At 34.2% G+C, this 19,949-nt stretch overlaps 2 protein-coding genes across 2 annotated transcripts; one reads left to right on the top strand and one right to left on the bottom strand.

The window, feature by feature from the left end:
• On the bottom strand, nucleotides 1-6,161 carry LOC134273724 (serine/threonine-protein phosphatase alpha-2 isoform). The gene is made up of 7 exons (XM_062755927.1): nucleotides 5,970-6,161; nucleotides 3,854-3,985; nucleotides 3,341-3,571; nucleotides 2,971-3,075; nucleotides 1,450-1,673; nucleotides 1,100-1,234; nucleotides 1-933 (listed from the first exon to the last, which is right to left on the bottom strand). The coding sequence occupies exons 1-7, from the start codon at nucleotides 6,022-6,024 to the stop codon at nucleotides 829-831; spliced, it is 987 nt and encodes a 328-aa protein (XP_062611911.1). The 5' UTR covers nucleotides 6,025-6,161; the 3' UTR covers nucleotides 1-828.
• Nucleotides 6,162-6,910: 749 nt separating this feature from the next.
• Nucleotides 6,911-19,410, top strand: LOC134273719 (uncharacterized). Its single transcript, XM_062755920.1, has 16 exons — nucleotides 6,911-7,125; nucleotides 7,412-7,783; nucleotides 7,934-8,062; nucleotides 8,477-8,631; nucleotides 8,893-9,111; nucleotides 9,344-9,419; nucleotides 9,737-9,880; nucleotides 10,069-10,277; nucleotides 10,968-11,180; nucleotides 11,435-11,543; nucleotides 11,722-11,939; nucleotides 12,236-12,605; nucleotides 12,866-13,190; nucleotides 13,291-13,355; nucleotides 15,565-15,713; nucleotides 16,831-19,410. Exons 1-16 carry the CDS (start codon nucleotides 7,026-7,028, stop codon nucleotides 16,969-16,971), a joined length of 2,994 nt encoding a protein of 997 aa, XP_062611904.1. The 5' UTR covers nucleotides 6,911-7,025; the 3' UTR covers nucleotides 16,972-19,410.
• The last annotated feature ends 539 nt before the right edge of the window (nucleotides 19,411-19,949 follow it).

Here is a 19,949-nt window from a genome sequence, read left to right as displayed (position 1 = left end):
TAGAAAACATTGTTTATTTGTTCTTCCATCATACTAATAAAAATTTTCTTTCAACGGCAAAGTACATCCATACATGTTGCTTAATATACTGTAGGACATGATAATTAACACGAGATGAATCTTACATTTCATGTAATTTGGCTAACCTTTAATTTCATTGTGCACTTGTTAATACACAGGTTACTCCAGGAATGCAGTAAAATTACCATGCAGTTAATACAATAAATACTGAGAAGAAAATTATTTACAAAGAAAATAAAATATTGATTTATATTTAGGATAAAAGTTACAAACGTGTACAGATTTATCTACATGTACTGAGTACAACATCAACTTCACAAGATCTCAGTTCATAAAGACACAGCAGAAAGTGAGGACCTGTGAGAAAGCAGGAGAGCCCAAGCCTTCACTATAATAAAATATACTGAATTCAACCATCTGCTTTCTCATACCAGGTCCACATTTCTGACGGACTATTAATAATGTCAGATTCTATTGAGGGTTTGCTCCTAGCTCTACATATTACAAAACTTTACACTACACAAAGCTACAGTTATGCGAAATTTTAACCCTCAATTGTACAACACGTGTATAATGTATAAACAAATGATTAATCCCCTATGTCCGGACTGCCAGGACCGAGCTTAAATCACAATGTATTCACCAAGAATGACAACTCTGTGTCGGTTTCACTGAACCGTTCCATGTAAATAAGCCAAGTTATGTTGCTGTCAGATGAGTACGGTGAAATTCTATGAATCTGTGATATGGTGTATACATTTCTGTGTGTTGTCAGAGCTACACTAAAAACTTGATGCTGAAGGTCTCTTATATTTTTCCTTTGCCTTTGGCCTGACCCCTGGGAGGGGTGACTGGTCGGCCTGCGTTTAGTCCGCCATATGGAAATTTCTTTTTGTCTGCAGGTTTAAGTATCTACAAAGATTTCAACAACATTGAAGCTTATTTTATAATAGCAAATATTATGATATAGAAAAAGGAACTTAATACTATTTTGATATATTCCATATTGATATTTTTCATTTTCAAATGTACAATGCCTCATCACTGTTATGAACTGAGTTAAACATGGATCAATTACCTGGAAAGAGCACATGAGTGTCTCATCAACACTCATCATAGCACCTGCATTGTCAAATTCACCACAGTAGTTTGGTGCAGAGAAAAGTGTGACAAGCTGTCGTTTTGCAAAGAATTCATATCCATCCTCTACCACCTATTAAAGGAAAAGACGTTAATAACATGAAACATCCCCAAGGAAATATTTTTCATATTTCACAATTCTTATATTAATACAAACAACATAACAGAATTATAATCCTCATCAAAGTTTTTATAGGAACATTGTAAATCTAGTTCTAAAAACACATCTATAGTATATACATCAGGCAATATGAAATAAAACTGAAAACAAAAACATAATGAACTTACCTGATGAGCTCTACAAATAAGGTCAAGATCATGTTTGTGTAAAAATTTGGCAACAACTTCCGCCCCGAATGTGAAAGACACTCCTCTATCGTTCTCTCCCCATCCCATGGTCTCTTTATCTGGATCAGACCAGAGCAAATCACACAGGAGACCTTGATCAGGAACGTCCGTAGGTCGCATGATTCGTCTGATCTGTTCCATCGACTGTAGGTCTGGACTTAAACCTGTTCGTGAATGTACAATTAATTTCCATTAAATTGGCTATCCTAAGGTCAGAAAAAAAACTGCAACATACACTCGAAAGATTTGCTTTCTGAAGAGAATTATTGAAAGAATTGTTAGGCTATCTAAATTTAATTCCCTGGTTCTCAGGCCAATTTTCTCCAATACAGATGCGGGAGGGCGGCATTTTATTTATCATTTTATTGGTTATAAAGTAGATGAGGGTGGTTATTTTTTTTAATTTTAATTTTCCAATTTTCTTTAACATAAAGATAATTTTTTTAATCACAGATATACTTTCCATTTCTGGTCAAAATTTCTGCTTTATCCATTGCTTAACAGCGTGTAAACATCGTAGGTAATGTCCTCGAATGTATTTTCAAACGAAGTAGCCAAAATCTCATTGCAAATGGCTACCGGAAGTGATATTTGAATACTAAACTACGAAACAAACAGTGATTGGGAAGGCCGAAATGGTCAATGGGACTATGGCGCAACTGTCAACATTTTTGATGGGCCATTTCAAAAATGAATGGGCAATCAATATAATCTGAAGGGCCATTTTAAGAAATAACAAAGTGACAAACAAATATGAAATACAAAAGAAAACACGTTTTTAATTAACCGAATCCGATTTTTATCACATGAAATGCAGTAAATTTAAAGGAACTTTCTTAGAATATAAGTGACCCGTATTTTGTGTTAAAATTACGACAGTTTCTGAAAGGGAAGAGCCCTACCATACAAAGGAATGAAGTATTGTACCTCATGTAAGTGCCTCGTTTAACCGGAAGTACTTTTAAACAGGTTCAACCAATGAAATTTGTTGTTTTAAATTGACTGCATTTAAAACGAAAGTAAAACAAGAAAGAAAGTCGTACACTAAATATTTTCAAATAACATCGCTAAAAATTGAATGCGCACCTCGGCGCCATGATTGGTTGATTTAATGCGCCATTTTTCACTTCAATGCAAATATGGCGCGTGGCGCAAGCCCTTCCCAATCACTGAACAAATGAGGTCGGAATTTTTTTTTCCCCGAGTGGTGTCCGCAATACTAACTTTTTATTTTATCAAAAATACAATAAAATCGGCAATGCGGCTACCTCAAAACGGATGCACGTGGGCCTGAGAACCAGGATTTCAATTTTATATGGCCTTAAAAGTTTAATCTTTAAAATACCTGCATACATATACTCCTGACCTTATTAAAATGTTTGAATATGCATCAGAAATGGAAAATTAGTTGAATTTAAGTTAAACCTACTTTTCCAAAGTTTACAACCTCTTATTACTAACCTCCATGACAACAGAATATTTTTTCGTCAATGATGGCTGCGATGGGTAAACAATTGAAGCAATCTGTGAATGTCTTCCACAACTTGATGTTGTATCGTCTTTTACCTAAAATCAGAAATAACGGATGGTGATTTACAAAGGACATTTCACTTACTTAGTCATTCAGTGATCTTATACATGTTATAGTCCAGTGAATATGGAAAAAGTGTACAATTTAAATACAACAAAACTGAAAAAGCACAGTAAGGTCAGTAACTTAAATGTTGTGAACCAGTTAAAATTTTGTTGCCTTTGAAACTGGCCCCATGAATTGAAATCATTCCACAATATACTCATTAAAACTTCAAATAAATTCACATGGAAAACTTACATTCATCATAAAACCCATAGATTCTGTTGATGCTTGCACATTCATGATTGCCCCTGAGAAGGAAGAAGTTTTCTGGGTATTTGATTTTGTAGGCCAAGAGTAGGCATATTGTCTCCAAGGATTGTTTTCCTCTGTCCACATAGTCCCCTAGGAACAGGTAGTTACTTTCTGGGGGGAATCCTCCATACTCAAACAGACGTAGCAGGTCATAATACTGACCATGGATATCTCCTGTTAAGAACAAACAGAATTGTACTATACAAATGCTTTTTCGCAATAATAAAATAGTTTTCAATCGGACAGGCTTAAGGGCCCTGCCTGTTGTACTTTATTCTACATATTTATGTTTTTAAAATACACTTTAGAATTGGATTCTTTAACCCAATCTCTTGCATAGTAAAAACACTTGGTGCATAACTTCCTATTAAAACAGAAAAGGAACCTTAAAATCAGTCAGCATCAAAATTTTAATTCTCACAATAACGCATTAACTTCTTGATGAAAAGCACTCACCACAAATCTTCAGTGGTGCTTCCAACTCCAGCAATATAGGCTGGCTTAGAAATATTTCCCGTGACTTCAGGCAGAGACCACGGATTTCTGACTCTGTCAGCTGAACATTCTTTCCTGGCCTTGATCCCCTTACTAAACAGATAAAATAGCTTCATATTAGTGAATAAAATCACATTCAAAAGGGTGTGTAACTGTATCCACCAATCACCTATAGGTCTAATATATATATAATTTAATTTTGGTTATAAAGCATCATTTGATCATGTGTTGATTGGATTAAAAAAAACCTGTGTTGCCTATGCCACAATGAATTACGTCAAAAACGTACCAATTCGCTTGACATTACATTTCAAATTTGCTGAATATAAAAAGACGTATTTGAAAGATAATTTGACTTTATTTCAAGTTACATGAAATAAAATATTAAATTACAAGAAATGAGTTCGATAGCTACACAAGTTATACGTCTATAACCTAGGTTGGGGCAGTTTACGCAATTTTTGGAAGCAGTTTATTAGGGATGGGTATTGCCAAAAATTTCGTATCGCGATATATCACAATTTTTTCCCACAATATCAAGATAATATCATGATATTTTTAAAAGCAGTTTTTACAATGATTTTATATGAAAAGTCATTATTTTTCTAAAAAATATGCTAGAAAAACAAAATTTTACTTTCTTGAAATTTTTATGTATATAAAATCAGTTATGTTTGGACTGTAAGATGCCGTTCTTTTCACTTTTTACAACATTTTTTATACTTTCTGTAATTATACTTTGAAAGATTGAACAAATAAATGAATATTTTCTGGACTTTATCAAATGTACCTAAAGACCGGTATTTAGGTCTCCGTATCACGATACGTATCACGCAACAAAAATCGCGATATACTGGTATACCGATAAAATCACACATCCCTACAGTTTATAATGTGTAAGCTGTCCAAACCAAGGATATAAACTTACAGTATAACTTGTGTAGCTATTAAATTCATTCCTTAACATTAATATACAAATCTTTTCAACCGTAACTGGTAGAAACAAAAATATACTAGACACTGAATGTTCACCAAGGCTTTTGATTTTAAGATAACGTGCACAACAATTTCTTTCAGATTGGTAAAAAATTGTGTACATTTAGATTATGCATGTATCTTTATTGATAACAATCCTGTGTCTGCTAATGACCGTTTACTTGCATTTGTCATCCTCAAAGGGTAGGATTATTTAATCAATATATGAGTAACCAATATTATAAAATCCATATGTATAAGTTCCTTTCATAAATGACTACATATCCCATTTTTGTACAGTCAGAAACTATACCCTTGACCCCAAGTTCTATTATCTTTGATCTCAAAACGGTTCCATGTTCGTTCGCCCTAAAAATTGTTCGCCCGATATCCCGTTCGCCCGATTTTTCGTTCGCCCAGAGTCCGCTCGCCCGATTTCTCGTTCGCACAGGGTCCGTTCGCCCAGATTTTATATAGATCCGCTGCTCAGTTCTATAAGGGATCTATTAACGTCTCAGTCCCTTAATTGTTGTCAAAACATAGCCCAATTCGTAAAAACAACACGGGTGTATCCCCCCAATTAACATTGATATTAGTCATCTAATTAACTATAGTGCAAACACTAAATCATTAAAAATTCATTAGAATCAAATCAAAAATTAATTAAGACTAAATAAACATTGTTCCTGGTTTGAGAAAAAATAACCCAAGTTCGTAATGGAAATAAAAAAATATATTTAATCTTTATTTCAAATAATTTAATATATATAAGTAGATATAATTATAATATATAAGTATTGGGCGAAACTTTTATAGGGCGAACAAGATTTTGGGCGAACGGACCCTGCGCGAACGGACTCCCGCGAACAGGTAGATCGGGCGAACGAACCTGTTACCTCTCAAAACAGAGCTGTCATCGTAAAGCAAAAATGCGCAATTTCACAATGAATGAAGATAACGCGAGTTGTAAGACTTATACATGACATATGAATTTTAATATGTTCTTCAACTTCCCACCTGAATTGCAAAAAGCGTTCGTTATAAACTTTTCAGCCGAAAGACTTTCAGTGGATTGTTTGACATATCTAACAACAAAACTTACCTTCCAATAACCTAGCTATAATACTGTCTATATTAAGTTTATCTGTGTCAGCCATAACAAGAATGCCTGAACTGCAATCTCAATATCTTAATCGTCTAAAATGAGCTCAAATAAACCAGATGATGGTGGATTTATTCCGGTTCCCCCCACTAATCAAAACAAGAAAGAAAATGGCGGACGTAACGAAGGATGTTTACGAGATAAGTCGATCATGTTCTATTCGCGCCAGATATATTTTTTTCCAATGAAAATGAAAAGATTTAATTATCTGTTATATTACCAGCCAGATTGATTATATGATATATCTATGTTGTTATTCATCTTTGGAAGATCATGAAATGTATTTCTTGAACTTTCTTTTTTTCATGAAATGGAATAAGCAAAAAAAAGGGGAGGGGGTATAAATGCGATTTTTTAATCATCGACGTACTAAACAATCTCTCAGACAATACCACTCGCCCACCATGCCCACTGGTTTAAGTATTCTTAGTAGTGTGTGCAGATAGTTAAAAGATAAAAATAGAAGAACATGAAGAAAATCTGTCAAAAATTTCGATAGGACGAAAAGGAAAAATATATGGTAATAAAAAATAAAAGTTTGGTTTAAATGACCATCTAAAAAGCTTTTAAACAAATTACCAAGTATCCAATGTACAAAAATAGATAAGAGAAGGTGCAGTATGTGATATGATCAGGAAAAGCGAAAGTGTCCGAATACTTTTTGCACGTCTTACATGTCTCCCGCCGTTTCGAAGGCGGAAGATTACATAGCAACATAGGGACATCACAAAATATAGTGCATTAATGTTTACTTCCACTTCAATGTGTTTGAACAATTTATGATAAAATTAATAAACGCTTAATTGTATGTTTATTATGTTAGTATGCATACACATTAAGTTTAATCCAAGTAACAGCGCAAAATTTCTACATTATGATAACAGAGTGAACGGTCTTCCGCAACTAAAGCATCATGGGAAAATAACAAATGGCTGCCGAGGGCACCTAGCATGGGACCATAAATGTGATGGAGGTCAATAAACCCTTCATGGGTTCATGCGATTTATCGCAGTCCTCCTAGGTTCATTATATACATACATTTCGAAGGTTTTGGTAAATTTTCAATACCTTAACAGCATGGGTATCAAACGGAAAGGTAAGCACTCAGTATCGCAGCTCACGTCCCGTCTTGTAAACAAATGTAAACAGTTGACGATACGAAATTGCAACCCTCGATATATTTTTTAATACAATGCGCTGTTAAAATTACAATGTTTAAAATTGTAAAATTCATTATTGATGCGATTTTTAAATTATTCACTCGAATTTATTTCGAGGTTAGTGTACGTCATATCAAAATTGTTAAAAATAAAGTGTTAAAGAATATTCCATTTTGGAATAACAATGGTAGAGAACGTTCTAAAAAATCTCTTAATTTTAAGATTTCCAAAAAGCTGCTGCATTCATCAACGAGTTCCTGTTGAAACTCAACGAAGATGCAGAGGGATCTGAGTTACGGGACACCCTGAACCTGGCCCTTCTACACATGCAGAAGTACTACCGCATGCTACAAACCAGGTCTCATGAAAAGAATGCAGAAAAGACATTATCACTCTCAGCTAGGGGCTTTAGTCCAATGACCCCTTTTGTTGATGCCCCTGACAAATTTCAGTGGAAATGGGTGAACTTGGACAACCTGAAAAATTTACAAGGAATAATGACAGATGAAAGCATGAACATAACTGCACTGCCTCCAATAATGCAAGCAGTGAAACAGAAAGATTCAGACCTACTAATGGAGCTTGTTCAAGGAGGTATATAAATCACTTATTAAGTTAAGCATTGCTATAGCATGTAAGAGACTGAGTTAGACGGAGTTCTTTTTATGATAAATTTAATGCTTTAATAGGATATGGACAAAGTATATGAATTCTTTTGTGAAGTTTATAATGTATATTTCTCAGATCCTCATTGCATCGATGAACAGGATGGAATAGGAAGGACAGCTTTGTCTTATGCTGTACATTTTCATCAGAATGAAATGCTGAACTATCTCTTGGAAAATCAGGCAGATGTCAATATTACAGGCCATGGTATATAATATACTGAATGAATGATAATTGAAGTTTTTAGATAATCATTATCTACAAAGAACATGGCTAATTGGCCATTTGCAGGATATTGCCCTTATAAATGTACAAATAGTATCTTTTTGGCTCTCCGCCAAAAAAGTACGGAAGTGAACCAAATGAAAGTTTTATTTATAACTTTTATGGAATGAAACCCATAATGTTTTTCTAGATCAATTACTGGAAAATCTAGTAAGATATAAAGATCATTCTTGACCAGAAATGACAGAAGATATTTTATTGAAAGGAACCAATTTCATTTATGTACAGTATGAATAATATATTTAATATTATTTATTCTTGTATCCCTGTTTATAAGTAGATTATTTATATTATTTAGACATGATGATGGTACATGTGTATAACTTTTTTTTACAGATGGCTCCACTGCACTTCACCAGGCCTGTCATGATGCTAACCATGTGGCCCTCAGTTTATTATTACAGTACGGTGGAGATTTTACAATACAAGATAGTCATGGGAGAGCACCCATACACTGGGCAGTCACAACCAAATCCACAGAGTGTTTAAAGGTAGGAAGTAGATCAGGCAAAACAGATTTCAATATACATGTATACTAAAACATTGTTAAATACATACTAACATTCATCTCTAGATGTATGAGAAGGCTAATTATCACTTATCATGACTGATGGAAAATAGAGTTAAGTGTGTGATAGTAAACAATTTAATAAGGAGGTAATGGATCAGATGTCAGGAAAGTCAGCTGCTTTCATTATTTATCATTGAGGTGTTGAGTACAAAATAAGCACAATTTTTCTGTTTTATAACAGTACTTAATACAGCACAATGCTGACGTGAACATCAGGGACAAAGATGGAATAACACCGTGTATGTGGGCGTGTCGGCTAGATCACATCAAACATTTTGAACTGTTGAGTAGCTCTGACAACTTCACGGTGGATGAGGCTGACGGTATCGAGCGAGATCTGAACGGGAGGACCTGGATGCATTGGTCGGTCAGGAGAACCGAACCCCTGGAGTGCCTACAGGTAAACCAAAAACTTCAAAACATTTGTATGTCATTCGTCTAAACAAAGCCTTTTCTTGGGTCTAGTATGAATGCAGGATCCATGATTTCATGCAATCTGATATTGTTTTCTCAGATGAAGTTTTTTTTTAAAATTCTTGACAGTGGTAAATCACATGCTTGTATTTCAAACTAGTTTTCAGCTTTTCAGTAGGCTTTCTAATTATTCATTGCTGAACTTATTTTGATTGCAGACTCTATTGACCTCTGAAACAGCGAAAATAAAAGATGAGAATGGTAAAACAGTTCTGTTGCTGGCTGCAGAGACAGGTATCTTATCACACTCTACTTCAAATTGTTTCAGCAATTAATCTGCCAAATTTACATGTTAGTGTATTTACATATATGTGTTTGTATTAAATTTTATTTGACAAATAAATATTGACTATGAAATATTGCATCACTGAATCTAACGGCATCGCTAAATGAATTATTTTTCTTTGTAATTTGTTTTATTTATTATTTTTTGTTTCTATTCTTTGCTGTAAACTCTATTTCTACATTTATTTAGGTTCCTTACTGGCCTGTAAGATAATTTTAGAGATAGATTGTTTCTTGCTGTAAACTCTTTCTCTACATTTACTTAGGTTCCTTACTGGCCTGTAAGATAATTTTAGAGATAGCGGGACGACAAAGAGTAGTGGACCGTGACAACAACGATCGGTCAGCCTTACACCTGGCTTCTATAAATGGACATGGGGATGTCATTAACCACTTGTTAGACTATGGAGGTAGATTGCAAAGTTTGACACAAAATTAGATTTTTTTTTTTTTTCAGCCAGAAAAATATTTTAAAGCATAACTAATGTAATTATTATTGTGGAAAGTATGAAAAAGGAATTGAATTTAAAGAAAACCCTTAAAGGTGTAAAAAAAAAAAAAGAATGATAATATGACATACACTTGACTGTTTCTACAGCCGATCTGAACTTGCTGGACAAGTTTAATGCCACAGCTTGGGACTATGCCAGGAACAAGCAGCTCCATTACTGTCAGCTGATCATCATGTCACATCAGCGTCAACGCCTCCAGAGCAACCCTAGCACACCCATACCAAACCGTATGGGGCTGTCCATGACCAGTTTTAATGGGTTGGGAAGTGGAGATCTGGATTACGAATATATGATGGTCAGTATAGTTCTAGTCATATTAGCTCATCTGTGCCAAAGGTTCAATCAAATCAGCTTTCCTAATTGAAATTTTGTCCAGTGTCTGTCGTCGTTGTAAAGTTTTCCTATTTTTATCCTCTTCTCCAGAACCACTAGGCTGATTTTGTCCGAAATTGGCAAAGTATCTATGGGTAAAAGGGATTCAAATTTGTTCACTGTCTTCCAGGGAGAAATAATTAAAAAATAGTGAAAAAAATGGGTGGGGTCATTTAAAAACCTTCTAAGGTACCAATGGGCCATAAAATTGAAACATAAACAAGAAAGCTTCTTGTGTTGTGTAGATTTAAATTTGTTCAAATCAAAATACTCGGAAGGAGGAGGGGCCATTATGGGTGAACAAAAAAATACAAGGAAATATATTTGGAGAAAATCTTTCGAAGAAAAAAAAACTTGATATATTTATGTAGAAGCATCCCCGGGTAATGATAATACAATCTGTTAAAATCATGACTTTCTGGGATAGGGTGGGGTCACAATATGTGATATAAGTTCTATATAGTGATACATTGGGGAAAAAAATCTGCTGATGAAGAGCAAAAGGATCATAATTTCTGACGTGAGCATTGTGATCCATGGGCCTCTAGTGTTTGTATTGTTACAATACTTAAAAATTGCTTGCTATTATAGATCATGTAATGTTTTTCTACAGAATTCCCGTCAGAGCACAGATTATAGGACCCCAATTACTCCTCCTCATCCCCCCAAGAGGCCCCGGACCATGTCCACCCCCAGGACCCCCCTCAGGCGCTCCCAGAGTCTCGGCCTGTCAGAACCCAAACAGTCCTCTAACTACCCAGAGGACAACCGCCAGTCAACGAGCGCTGGGGGAGAGTTCCACAACCGACGAAAAGAGAGAATTGAGGTAAGGGGATTATTGCTTCAGTAGAAAATCAAGAGATTTATGGTAGTTGAGAGGACTTCATCTTGTTCAACAGTGACTGTTTCAGGGTACTTGGGGTACACATCTTTGTTATTTTTATTTTGTATATTTGGGCTTAAAGGAAACCTCAAGCAATTCATTCTTCTTTAATATCAATATCCAGTAAGTTGTGATTTGTTTCCTTTCTTTAGGGATTTATGACAGACATGTTAATTTTTTGGCATTACTAAATACAGGTTCAGCTTAATCACCAGAGAAGGGGTTTGATGAATGGAGACGGCCACTCGGTCAATTATGTCCAGCGGGAAGATATCCCCATGATGTCAGATGACGAAGCTGTACAAGGTCAGGTTGTCTTTTGTGAATTTATTTAGCATTGATTGAATTTCGTTTTAAAATCTTGATGTGCAGTTTATACAGTTTTGTAAGTTGAATTTTACATATGATGTAAAGACCGAGGTAATGACATAGTTCTGTGTAGTATGGACTGAGGTAATGACGTAGTTCTGTGTTGTATTTCCAGATGAGGAGGACGTTGATGGCGTCAGTGTCGGGGGGATGGACGTGTCAGACATCGAGGACGAGGACCACGACCACGACAGCATGTCTATGGCCTCCCGACAGACCGGGGGTCACGCTAGTCAGAGGAGCTATAACAGCCAGGGATCATTACAGCCCCGCCCACCCCCCAGATACCCCCACCAACCCAGCCCACCTAAACAACACTACTCCCAGCCACAGGTATACACTACACAGGCATTTAAAATTTATCTTTATATAAGGGGAGGTAACTCCTCCTGTTTGATACAATACATTACAATCAAAAGTAAAAGTATTTCAGTAATTATTTTCCATTTAAGATATCAATTTTTATATTAATTCAGTGATTTGGCCAAGGTAAAAAGAATTTCAAAGCTAGTTAAGAAAATTTCTAACACCTGAATACCAGTAAGGGAAAAATTAATTTGAATCAGGATTTTGAATTTCTGAATATGAGCTTAGAGTGAATGTAGTTCAATATTGAAATAATTTTTCAGGGACCACCTTTCAACAAACCAAGAGAGGAAAATCAAGATGGCTTCCCAATGCAGAGAGTAATGCAACCCAAGCCTCCCCCCAAATTTAACCAGGCAGTGATTGCTCCACACTTTGATCAGTCTGTAAATCTTCAGGAGACTTTCCCTCCAGCTCGCCCCAGACCTGCCCCTCGCCAGGCCCAGATTTACAGACAGCAGCCCCCCAGACCCCCTCCCCCCAGAAGAACTCCCTCACCGGTGAGGCCTAACTCTGGTAACAAAGACCAGGAGAGGGGGAGGTTTAGTCCCGAGAGTCCTGAGCAGAACTTTACAAAGAAGCCCTCGCCTCCTAGTGAGCAGAATAGACCAGACTCAGGAAGCAAACCTCCAGGTATGTCATCTAGATATAAGTTAGATAGGTAAATGATTGTGTGAAGAATTACAAATCTTGCTGTAAAATTTTACTTAGTATTCAGTTATGTTGAGTAGGGTATTTTATTACATATATATATGTCTATGCTAGTGAAAGCATGGCAAGCAAGAACAAGTCGGAATTTGTCAAAAATTGAATTGTCACACTTAAAGAAGAAAAGTTGCTTGTATTTGCTATGTCTTGTTATTTTACAACTTATTTTTACAATAATATTTAAGGTGTGGTGGAAGGCCGTAAAATCCCTCCTCCAATGCTTACCCCACTGGAGAATGCTCCTGTGCCTCCAACCTTTAACTTGTTTGAAAAAAAGGAACAGAAAAAGAAAAAGAAGAGACGAGAAAGGGAAAGAGAAAAAGAAAAGGAAAAAGAAAGAGAGAGAGAAAGTGACATTAAATCTCCACCTATGGACATAGAGCCACCGCGGGGATATGCTGCCCCCCTGCATCCTCCCCCCTCAGCCAGTATACGCTCACAGCGAGCACAGTCAGGAATCCCAGCACCAAGATACTCAAAACAGCAACCTCAGAGGCACGAGTCAAGGTAAGTACACTCAAAACAGCAACCTCTGAGGCATGAGTCAAGGTAAGTACACTCAAAACAGCAACATTAGAGGCACGAGTCAAGGTAAGTACACTCAAAACAGCAACATTAGAGGCACGAGTCAAGGTAAGTACACTCAAAACAGCAACCTCAGAGGCACAAGTCAAGGTAAGTACACTCAAAACAGCAACATCAGAGGCATGAGTCAAGGTTAGGAATCAGTAATATATGGGTCAATATAAAAAAAAAAGCAGCTAAATGGTTCATATGAAAATTGGAGATACAATTAAATATTTCTGTTTCTTTTTTGTATCTAAATTGATAAAGCTGCACACTATTTTGGGACAACATTTAGCAAACATTATTTTTTTCAGAAATTTCTCGGTTATCAAATTGTGTTTTTCTGTCATTGGTGTTACCTTATAAAATTTTGTTGTGTAGAATCAATTAAAAAACTTATGAATGCAAGCCTTGATAAACATGTACTAGGATTATTCAAGTTTACTGATAAGTCCAAAAGTATCATTGTCCAGTGATGAAAATCAAGTTTTCATTCATATTTGGACATTGACATGAGACAAAAATTAAAAGACACACGCTAAACTATGCTGTAAATGTGGTGCCATGTGTGTACAGTTCAAAATAACACAATTTATGACTTTTTTCAAGAAGTGAAATTAGGTAATATAAAGTTATTTCTTACATTTAAACTTATTAAAAGTAAAAAATAACAAGTTTTAGGTTGGTTACTCCACTGACTCAACTGTAACACCAATGATCGAAATTAGTGATACTAATGACTTAGCACTTACGAATTAGCATTTAAACATACTATAACATGAAAATTCATGTGAAAGACAGAATACACTGCATGGCTAACATACAAAAATAAAAAAGTTTCTGGGATTTCATAAAAATGATCTTATAACAAAAAGAAATCTGGTAACACCAGTGACAGAATAGTTAACTTTTATGGTAACACCAATGACTGGTGAAGTAACACCGGTGACAAGAGATATGCAGTGTTGTTAATCATTGGTTTGAAAAAAAGTAATGTTTGTAAGGTAAAAGGGTCTCAATTGTGAAGGATATGATGTTTTAAATCCCACATTCTTTATTAGAGAACTAGTAGATAAAATGTATTAATCAAAATCTCTTGTCACCGGTGTTACTTCACCAGTCATTGGTGTTACCATAGAAGTTAACTATTCGTAGAGAGATTTATACAAACTAAGTTAAACTTGACTAATTTTACTTTACTTAGGTGATAAACTCTGACATTCATGCATGGCCAGTGAATTTTTCAGAAGGGAAAATATATTTTTTGAGCATAAAAAATGTTTTGTCATTGGTGTTACATTTATATGATCTGAAGTTGTCATTGGCATTACCAGATATTTAAAACTTCCTTAACTTTTATACCATAAATTAGGTTTGCAAAGTAGAATACAAATAAATAATTTTTCAATATAAGATCCAAAAGTACTTGTTTTGTCAATGGTGTAACCATTCCTGTCATTGGTGTTAAACTTTAGAAAGTAATGCCAATGACCATAACACCAATGACGTATTAGTCATAAAATGATCTAATATTTCTAATTTACCCTGGATAAAGTAAAAGTTTTGTCAACATTGCTTTTAGTTTCCCTAAAGAATATCTTTCGTAAAAGAGTTTAATGAATATCTAAAATCGTTTTGAAATAACGATGGAAACACCACTGACAAAAAAAGTTTGTATTAGTGTACTTTTTTACTTCTGAAGTCCATTAATATGTTCTGATCATGAATATCAAGGAGCAGTTTCTGTTGTTTTTGATGAGAAGTGATGTAATATGACTTGGGACTGTTTATATTTTCTTATCAGGAATGATAACTCCTTTGTAGCAAAAACAAAAATAGTAACACCAATGACACAACTTTCTTATACAGTCATATTAAATGCTGTATCAGTTAAGTGGAAGGTGGGGCTCATATTTTTTATTCAAAGATATATTCTATTTAACGTTTATTTTATGTATACACGATTTTTCAGACAAAATTTCATATAATTTTTGGTGTAGTTATCCTTATTTGAAGAGAAAAATTCCATTGACAGCATGAATTTGGCTGATTGGTGTGATAAAATCATCCATTGACTTTAATGAAATTAATTATGTGAAAATTTCTATTAGTAAATAGAAAGTACAGATGTCATAGATTGTAAAGCAACAATCCAAAATTGGGAGAAAATAAGAAATAGGATTTTACAAAGAAGTGACACATTTAGCTGCCTATACTCAAAACAGTAACATGGACAGTTAAATTGAAGAGAAGTATTCAACTTTTTTATTTTAGGTATGAAGAGAATGGAGACACCTTTATAATGGACACGCTACAGGATGTCATAATGAAGAGAATGGAGACACCATATTACAGGATGTCATCAATGAGGAGGATGATACAGCGGGGCCCCTTATACCCCCACCCCAGGGGTTCCGAAGTCCTGGTCATGCCCAGGGAAGGGCCCTCTCACAGTCCGTTCCTCAGGTAGGTACACTATTATCACTGTGTGACAATACGTCTTTGTTGAACTTACCTTTGGAGTTATAAATTACTTGTACTGAATTGTTGTAAAATTATCATCAAAATAACTGTTACTAGTGTTGACCCTTGTAGTTAAACAAATCTCTGTGTGTTCTTAGAGCTCTACTAGAGTAGACTGTAGCACTCAATAAGGTGTTGTTTGCTCATGTTTGCTTTAAACAGAATAACAGCTTATCACATTTACTGGAAATAAGTAACATTCAAGCTGCCTTAATGGACATAGAAAAAAGTCTTTTTAGTATTTTTAATATGATATAACTGTACACAGTGACCTACATTGATGTGTTACACTTTGTTTATAAGGATGAAAACATTGCTGAGAAGGCAGTCGAGTAAGTGACCTTGACCTTTGTAATCAAGAGCATGTTAGTGTTGTTGCATGTTATGTGGGAGGGGTCACGTGATGTGATTACAATTAACACTTGTCTGTATCAGTGCTTTATATTACTCAAGTTCAATATCATAGCTGTATACTAAGTCATTAATGCTTTAATAATATATTTAGACTATATCTTATCTTTATTTTAGAATTTAACATACCTGTATATGTCTATTGAAAAAATCTTTCCTCAAGTATATCATAGAAAAAATATACATTTCAAATATTTGCTTTCTGCTTGATAAGTATACAATGTAATTAGCAAAGGTCAAGGGCATAAAAAAGCAACAACAAAAAATCTGATGCAGCAAGGTGAAAAAAAAACCCAAAGGAATGTTGTTAAATTGATTTATCAGCTATTTTCTCAATTCCTCCCACTTGTCTAAAAAAATCATATTAAACAAATTTCTTTTGACTTTGTAATTATTCATAGTTTTTAAATTATTTGGCTTATTAAAAGATTTATAGACTCTTATGAGAGGAATTTGAGAGGAACTTAACAATAGCTTGGAATTTGAGATCTTTAAGATGTGTTCAGTCTAGTGATAAAGAGCACTGATTCCCAACTTTTTTTTGAACAAAATTGACCTTGGTATACAATTAAGTGGTTTAGGCCATGGTTTGATGAAGCTGCTGAGTATTGAATGATATTTATTTTTGGATACTTTGGATATTTTCCAGGACAGCAGAACAGCCAGAATGACCCCGACAAGTGCTAAGCCTCCCATTCCCTCGGGGCGGAGCAGTGGCCGCAGTAGTACATACGGGAAAAGTCCGTCTCCCCACTCCCGTAGATCCCGCCCCCCTACCGGTCGCTCGTGACTGCCCCCTCACCGGCCGCTTGTGACTGACGTGCCTCTCCTATTAGCAGTCATTTTCTAATATTTCCGAAGCATAAGCTAGAGTAGCCAGAAGTCATTACAGCTTCCTGTATACTGTAATCTGTGATATAACCAATGTTCTCAGTTATTTATTGCCAGTCAGAGAATTAGAGAACTTATTTATTGATGAATGATAGATAGAATGGTAGAAACTGTGCAAGAGAGAAGTATTATTTTTACACGATGTCATTTTTTTTGTTTTGATCTTGTGTTATTGAAAATATCTTAATAGGTATTGAATACCTCCTCAAATGATTTTTTTTTTAATACATGTACACCACACATATGGGAAAAGGGAACCTTTGAAATTCTTAGGTTGTAGGCAAAAATATTAAAGACTGTATATACATACTCTGCACTCAACCCCAACAAATAATTCAAATCCACCTTATATTTTGATTACTGTAGAAGTACTTTTTTCCCGCATGGTATTAATTTACGCTATGTAGGGGGTCTCAAATTTTCTGCGGAAATATGTCCCATGGAACTTCATGCTAATATAAGGAGAGTCTTAAGATATCCGTATAATTTTCTATCAGTGGATTGAACAGAAATAGAGATTCCATGGAATTATGACCCCATGAAAAAAAGTATGTCTACAGTATTCAGAAAATGTTAAAATGTTGATGTTTTTTATTTACTGTTAGAAAAATGTGTTATAAATAAGCTATTTTAAGTAAACACATGCATACTATATATCATCAATAATTTATTGTTAATTTGAACTGAACACATTTATAAAAATATATTTATATAATATGCAGTATGTATAGAAATATATTGTATTTTTATCATGATATCCGAGACATTCCGTCCTTTTACCTTTATTTATTTATTTACATGAATTCTAGTTAAGTGTACAATATATGTTTATCTTATTTGGTTGTGTTAAAAATATATGTAGAAACCGTCCATTTATAATTGTATTGATTTTGAGTAAATTTTTTTTTATTTACAAAGTTGATTGTTGCACATGTTAATGAGTCACTTATTTAGATCACTACAATTTGCAATTTTAAGTGAAGAGTTTTCTAAGTTCAGTGTATACTTTGAAGTTTATGGATTTTATAATTCAGTGAACTAGCAGAAATGTAGAAATTTAATAATGTAAGTGCTAATAATGGATTCTTTTAGATATAATTGATCACATAATTATAGACCTTGTTTTCATTAGACAGATAAATTTGTAATGTAATGTATAATCATAAGTAAACAATCTTCATTATTTGAAATTCCAGTTTAAATAATTAAAATTCAAATGACATTTCTGTTTGTATGTCAAGGTCATTACAACTAGACTTGAAATTTCATATTTATTTGATATGCTGTGATATTTTTCTTTCATGTATATTGAAAGTTCAGGTATACCTTTAATCATTAGAATAATACTTTTTCATCAAGCAACGTAAAGGTTACTTTCTGGGTGCTTAGCGACTGTTTCTTACAAGTATATGATGAACCTTTAAACTTCTTCATAGAAATAATAAATTTTTAAATAGTTTTCCATGATGGATTTTCTGGAACATTCCATGGAAGTCGGCTGAATTTGTATAATTTTATTTTAGCTGTAACTGATTTAATTGACCTACTTTCCTCGCAGCTTTCCAGAAATCTTTGTACTTGTTCTGAAATGAAAATTTACTTTAGGAACTTTATCTATTTGTTAAGGTAAAAGGGGAATTCAACCAGTACATCATTCATAATGATTATACTTTTTATCCTCTATTATTTTTTTTCATCAAAAGTTGCACTTATTCTATTTAGTGTCAATCGTTTCAGTGTCTTAGATAGAAAAATGTGTTTTCTTATGATATTTTTATTATTCATTAAAAATTGATTGATTATAATAATTATATTTCTATTAGATAGCAGTTATTGTATAAAAAATATGACTACCAGTGTCGCCCTTTGTATACACTGACTGGTAATAGTTTCTTTGTGGGGGTTCTTTCTGTATAACAAGTAGAATTCAATGCAGTAGTACTCAAAAGAGAAACAAAAGATCAAAGAAAGTCTAATAGGATGTGGGGGTAAATGTTGTTAAATGTTTAACAACAATAATTTCCTGCACAAAGCTGAAAATTGAAGAAAAAAAATTGATACATGTATCATGCACTGATATTTCAGGGATTTTTTTTTTAGCTCTCAGTCTATTTTTTTTTATAATGTAGTTGGCACATTTTTGACCTTTGTGATTTTATCAGCAAGGATCCCATAATGTAATAGTCTTATACCTCTGATATTAATTTGAAAGAAATCCGCCTTGTATCCCTTATATTTGCATCCTCTTTCAATTTGATGTACTAGATAACAGATATATTTTCTAATGATAGATAACTCTTTTTTAGAGAAATAAAAGAGTCTATAAATGCACCAGTAACATTGTTATCTTTTGTTTCAGTCAAACATTATTTAAATTCAAAGGCTACCCAAAATCCAAAGAAAAATGGTTTTCATCATAGCTTCTTGTCATTCATTGTAATTGGATTTCAGTTATTGATAGTAAAAGTAGACTACTAAGAAATTATATATATATTGGCATTTAATTTCAATATATGAAATATTATATTTGGGAAGAGTGCCAAAATAAGGGTGGCCTAAGGAAAACTTCCTGATAAATGAATAAAGCCTGCTCAAGCTGCTAAATATAATTTCTATAGCATTCTAAATTTGATTATTATATGATGGAATAATTTCCCCATCTCTGATTGGCTGAGATCCAACAGTGTTAGAAAAATACTACCTTAAATTGACCTGCACGTGACGTTCGAGGTCAATACAAGGAATTATTGCAGGTCAGTGTCATGAATCATGTGACCTTCCAGGTTAATACAAGTAATTATTGCAGGTCAATACAAGGAACTATTTCTGTTCCATATTTCCTGTAACAATGCGTTTTGGTGAAATTTCTCGTTAAAA

This window comes from Saccostrea cucullata, unplaced genomic scaffold (genome assembly GCF_032062105.1).
Source record: "Saccostrea cucullata isolate Sc308-1 unplaced genomic scaffold, CSIRO_AGI_Scuc_v1 ctg387, whole genome shotgun sequence".
In the NCBI taxonomy this organism is placed as follows: Eukaryota; Metazoa; Mollusca; class Bivalvia; order Ostreida; family Ostreidae; genus Saccostrea; species Saccostrea cuccullata.
The sequence above is the reverse complement of the archived record's forward strand: the minus strand, read 5'-3'. Positions and strand labels throughout refer to the sequence as shown.